This window comes from Humulus lupulus, chromosome 8, assembly GCF_963169125.1.
Source record: "Humulus lupulus chromosome 8, drHumLupu1.1, whole genome shotgun sequence".
Lineage (NCBI taxonomy): Eukaryota > Viridiplantae > Streptophyta > Magnoliopsida > Rosales > Cannabaceae > Humulus > Humulus lupulus.
This window is the reverse complement of record NC_084800.1, coordinates 109,581,738-109,586,896: the sequence shown is the minus strand read 5'-3', so window position 1 is coordinate 109,586,896 and position 5,159 is coordinate 109,581,738. Positions and strand designations below refer to the sequence as shown.

The following is a 5,159-nucleotide window of genomic DNA, read 5'->3' as shown; positions in this document are numbered from 1 at the left end:
AGTATTCTGCGAGAAATATTGTATTCTTTTCATTTACACTTAAGAAACTCAGTTGACACAGGTTCATCTGATCTTGAGTGTAGATCCATAAATCACAACTCTAAGTGGATTAGGCTATTACCAACACAATGGGGCTGAACCACTATAAAAATTATCAGTGTCGTTTTTTTTTTTTTTTTTGATCAAGAAGAATAAAAGAACTTCATTGAACAAATGAACAAAGCAGATTACAAAGACTCAATCAAAAGCAGAGACACCTACCTAGAACAAAACATACCAGCAGCTAAGTACAATGAAGATGTCGAATATACATTTGGTTTTGAGCTAAATTCTGTCTATGGGACACTAAGTAAAGTCTATATTTAGTTGTATATTTAACTTCCTAAACTAGAGACATTATAGATGAGGAATAACCATCATAAATGCATCTGTTTCTGTTTCTCCATAAACTGTAGATGACAGCAGCAAAGACCATATTAACAATGTTAGATTTTATTCCACTTCAAGTTCTAGTCAGCCAAACCATCCAGCAATCAAAATCCAGAGGCCAAGCTGCAAACCCCAACCATTTAAAGATATTGTCAACCAGCCGAGCAGAGAGATTACAATCAAAAAACAGATGAGTATGACTCTCAAGAAAACTCTCACACATTGGGCATAACAGTGAAGTCATAGGAATATGCATCCTATTGAGATTGTCCCTTGTTAACAACTGTGAGTTAACCACTTGCCAAAGCATAAATCTGTGTTTAGGGAGAATGGTTTTACTCCAAATAGTCCTAGAATACTCAACTCTTTGCTGGATTAGAAGACTATTAGATAATCTCGAAGTTTAAAATTTCCCATGCATACCAGCAGATAAAATGGCAGCAGGTCTAAAATAGTCCTTGAGACGACAAAGTTTCCGCCAGTACCAGCTACAGTCTCCTTTCATTTCATAATTCCAGATATTGCCTCCTTTCAGATAAATGGAATTAATCCATTTAACCCATAACAAATCTGTTTTGGAAGATAAAGCCCAAACATACTTTGCTAGGACAGCTCGGTTCCAAATTGCTCCATCTCTGAATCCCAAGCCACCATAAGCTTTAGGGAGGCGAACCTTTTGCCAAGAAGGGATGTGTAACTTGCTTCTCTGCCCAGAAATTCCCCATAGAAAACCCCTACAGATTTTTTTGATTTCTATAACTATACTTTGAGGCAGCAGAAATATTGTCATCCAATAGCTCCGAAGCCCAAGTAAAACAGAGTTTATAAGTTGAATCCGGCCTACAAATGAGAGATGTCTACTAGCCCAAGTCTAAATCTTTGACCGAAACTTCTCAATAAGCACCTCACAATCAGCATGTCTCCATTTTGTTGGCCTCATTGGAACCCCAAGGTACCTTAGCAGAAGAGTACCTTCTGAAAGATTAATCTCAAGAGCAATCTGGGCTCTATCCGAGCTTGAAAATCCACCAAAAAAAATTGAGATTTTCCAGAATTGATAAAAAGACCAGAGGCAGTAGCAAATTCATCAAGAACCACCTTAACACTTCTAACAGCTGGGAGAGTACCCTTACAAAAGATAAGCAAATCATCCGCAAAACACAGATTAATAAGCTTAAGACTTTTGCACATCGGGTGAAATCTAAAGGGGGAATTAAGAGGTACATGTTGTAAACTTCTAGTCAAATATTCCATGATGAGAACAAACAGTAGAGGTGACATAGGATCACCCTGTCTCAGCCCTTTCTCACCTTTAAATTTTCCTTGAATTCTCCCATTAATCACCAGAAAATAGGAGGTACTCCTAACACAAGACATAACCCAACCTATGAATTTCATAGGAAACCTAAGAGATTTTAACAGGTTCTCAAGAAAAAGCCAATCTACAGTATCATAGGCCTTGCTTAGATCTATCTTAATGGAACTTCTCGAAGAAGTAGAAATTCTCCCATAGTTTTTTATAAGATCTTGACAAATCATTATATTATGGGCTATGGTGCGTGTTGACTGTCCTTTTAGCCAACGATGTGAGAACGTCAATAACGACAAGCCTTCAAGAGAATGTAAACGACACAGACGGTATAATAAAGAAAATAAAGAACACACAAGAGATTTTTATAGTGGTTCAGCCCCGATTGTCGGTAATAGCCTAATCCACTTAGAGTTGTGATTTATAGACCTATACTCAAGATCAGATGGACTGAGCCAACTGAGTTTCTTCAGTACAGATTGTGAAAATACAAGAGTTCTCTCAAATATCAGCACTTTCTCTCTCTAGAATACACAGACCCAATTCTCTCTCTCTAGAATACACAGTCCCAATTTTCTCTCTCTAGAAAGAAGAAGCAGAAGAAAACCCCTCTCTCATCCCATAAGCTCTCTATTTATAGGCCTGGGATCCTTAACTGATATCCCCTTATGATAGGGATATTTTATTATATTTATTACATTTATTACATTTAAACATTCAAAATTCGAAATGTAACAAACCCCCCATTTGTGGGAAGAATGAGGGGGTTTGTTACATTTCTAATTTTGAATGTTTAAATGTAATAAATATAATAAAATATCCCTATCATACGGGGATATCAATTGAGGATCCCAGGCCTATAAATAGAGAGCTTATGGGATGAGAGAGGGGTTTTCTTCTGCTTCTTCTTTCTAGAGAGAGAAAATTGGGACTGTGTATTCTAGAGAGAGAGAATTGGGTCTGTGTATTCTAGAGAGAGAAAGTGCTGATATTTGAGAGAACTCTTGTATTTTCACAATCTGTATTGAAGAAACTCAGTTGGCTCAGTCCATCTGATCTTGAGTATAGGTCTATAAATCACAACTCTAAGTGGATTAGGCTATTACCGACAATCGGGGCTGAACCACTATAAAAATCTCTTGTGTGTTCTTTATTTTCTTTATTATACCGTCTGTGTCGTTTACATTCTCTTGAAGGCTTGTCGTTATTGACGTTCTCACGTCGTTGGCTAAAAGGACAGTCAACAGTGCGACCTTTAACAAATGCTCCCTGATTGGTCTGAACAATATCAGGAAGAACAGCAGCCAACCTCTTACCAATCAACTTCGCCATGCATTTGTACAATGTAGAGCAGCAGGCAATAGGTCTATAGTCTACAGCCCGGATGGATTAGCTACCTTAGGAATCAATGATAAAGTAGTTTCATGAAGCTCAAAAGGGAACCGACCATACTCAAAACACTGAGATATAGCATCACAAACCTCATCACCTATATCACTCCAGACAGCTTTGAAAAAACCTGAACCATACCCATCAGGACCTGTGGATTTGGTAATTGGAATACTAAATAAAGCCTCCCAAATTTCCTTTTTAGAGAATGGTCTCAAGAGCATCACTTGCTACTCAACTGATAGCTTCGAGCCCATCTCTATGTTCTGAATATTAACCCCGCCTGTAGCCGAGCTTGGACTGCCTAAACAAGCTCTGAAATGACCCAAAAAATGAGAAACAACTTCTGAATAATTTTCAACTAACTGCCCTTCTGCTGTTATGTAAGAGACTATCCCATTCTCTGCTTTATGTTTCTTTAAAAAGGCATGAAAGAAAGAGGTGTTCCAATCTCCCTGTCTCAGCCAAGTGATTTTACTCCTCTGAATTAAGAAACTCTAGTACAATTTTACCTGAACCGAAAAATCAGCTGCTGCTTTCCTCTCAGCCTCTTGATAGCAAAAATCGTGGGGATGAGCTTGAGCAAGCATCTGAGCATCTTGATAAGAATCTTTAGCCTTATGATAATTAGACTTTATATCACCTATTCTGTCCATATTAAAAGCTTTCAAGCAATGTTTTAGTCTCAGTAGCTTGAGATAAATCGCACTGCAACCAGTAGCTTTAATCGGGGTTCTCCAGCTTTTTAACACCTGACCAAGAAATTCATGATGTTCTACCCAATAGTTGTAAAATCGAAAAATTTTGGACCCCAACTTCTCTAAATTTTGAACTCTAACAAGACAAGAGCAATGATCTGAGATGACTTCCCAGCTGAATACGGCTGAAGACTGAGAAAATAAATCATAACATTTTTCATTGATCAGAGCATGGTCTATTTTAGAGTAGATCCTAGCTGCACCATCTTGGTTGTTAGTCCAAGTAAAATATGAACCTATATTCTTTAATGGTTCAACATGAGCACCTGCCAGCCACTTAATAGAATCACTTAGCTCTAAATCTGATATTGGCTTGCCTCCTGTTCTGTCCTTGCCTGAAAAGGGGCATTAAAGTCCCCTAAATATAACCAAGCTTTATCCAAATGATTTGGCCTTTGTAACCCTTCCCAAAGACATCGCCTACCTTCAATCGAATTAAGGCCATAAACAAAAGTGACACCAAAATCCTGCTGCATTCCAGTCATCTTCACCAAACAATGAACAGCCTGAGTGGACTCCTCTAAAATGATGACTCTAACAGATAACCTTCTCCAAACGATTAATAAACGGCCTTCAATGACAGAACTGGTGTGATAATCCCAGTTCAGAAACTGACTTTCCATGAACCTGCTTATTTTGCAACCCTTCATTTTAGTCTCTAAAAGACCACAAATTCCCACTTTATTTCTACTACAGAGATCAGTAACTGGGCTATGTTTATTAGAACTATTTAGCCCTCTTACATTCCAACTTAAAATATTGCAGCTATCCATTGGAGGGGATTGGAATAGAATTGCCTTCCTTACCATTCACCAATGGCTCTTGAAGCACCACAAACTTGTTTGAGTTCTTATTCTTATGACCTACTTTTTTAGCCTGAGCTTCTGGTCTCTGTCCCTCCTTAACTTGAACAGCAACATGTTTTGGGGTAAGCCAAGATTGGTTAGCCTTAACTCTAGTATCAGTCTCAGCCGAATCCTCTTCATTTGGTAATATAGCCACATCTGGATCTGCCTGAACTTTGCTAACTTCTGAACTTGCCTGAATCTCACTTGGTATCATCTTTCCATCCTTACGATCACCAGGTCCATGCTCCTCCTCTAGATGAGGTTCTGGTTCCTTCCTAGCCCACTGAACTTTCTTATCTTTCCTACACTCTACCATTGAGTGACCAAAACCAGCATAGGTCTTACATTTTATCGGTAACCATTCATACTCAACCCTCTGCTTCATGATTTGGCCATGTTCATTGATGAATTGTATGCTTTTCGGAG

The 5,159-nt window shown here is 38.4% G+C and overlaps 1 protein-coding gene across 1 annotated transcript; it reads right to left on the bottom strand.

Moving 5' to 3' along the window:
* Positions 1 to 396: 396 nt before the first annotated feature.
* On the bottom strand, positions 397 to 4,535 carry LOC133795936 (uncharacterized). Its single transcript, XM_062233418.1, has 8 exons — positions 4,310 to 4,535; positions 3,640 to 4,220; positions 3,453 to 3,543; positions 3,136 to 3,278; positions 2,959 to 3,016; positions 1,402 to 1,814; positions 853 to 1,135; positions 397 to 449 (listed from the first exon to the last, which is right to left on the bottom strand). Exons 1-8 carry the CDS (start codon positions 4,533 to 4,535, stop codon positions 397 to 399), a joined length of 1,848 nt encoding a protein of 615 aa, XP_062089402.1.
* Positions 4,536 to 5,159: the final 624 nt, after the last annotated feature.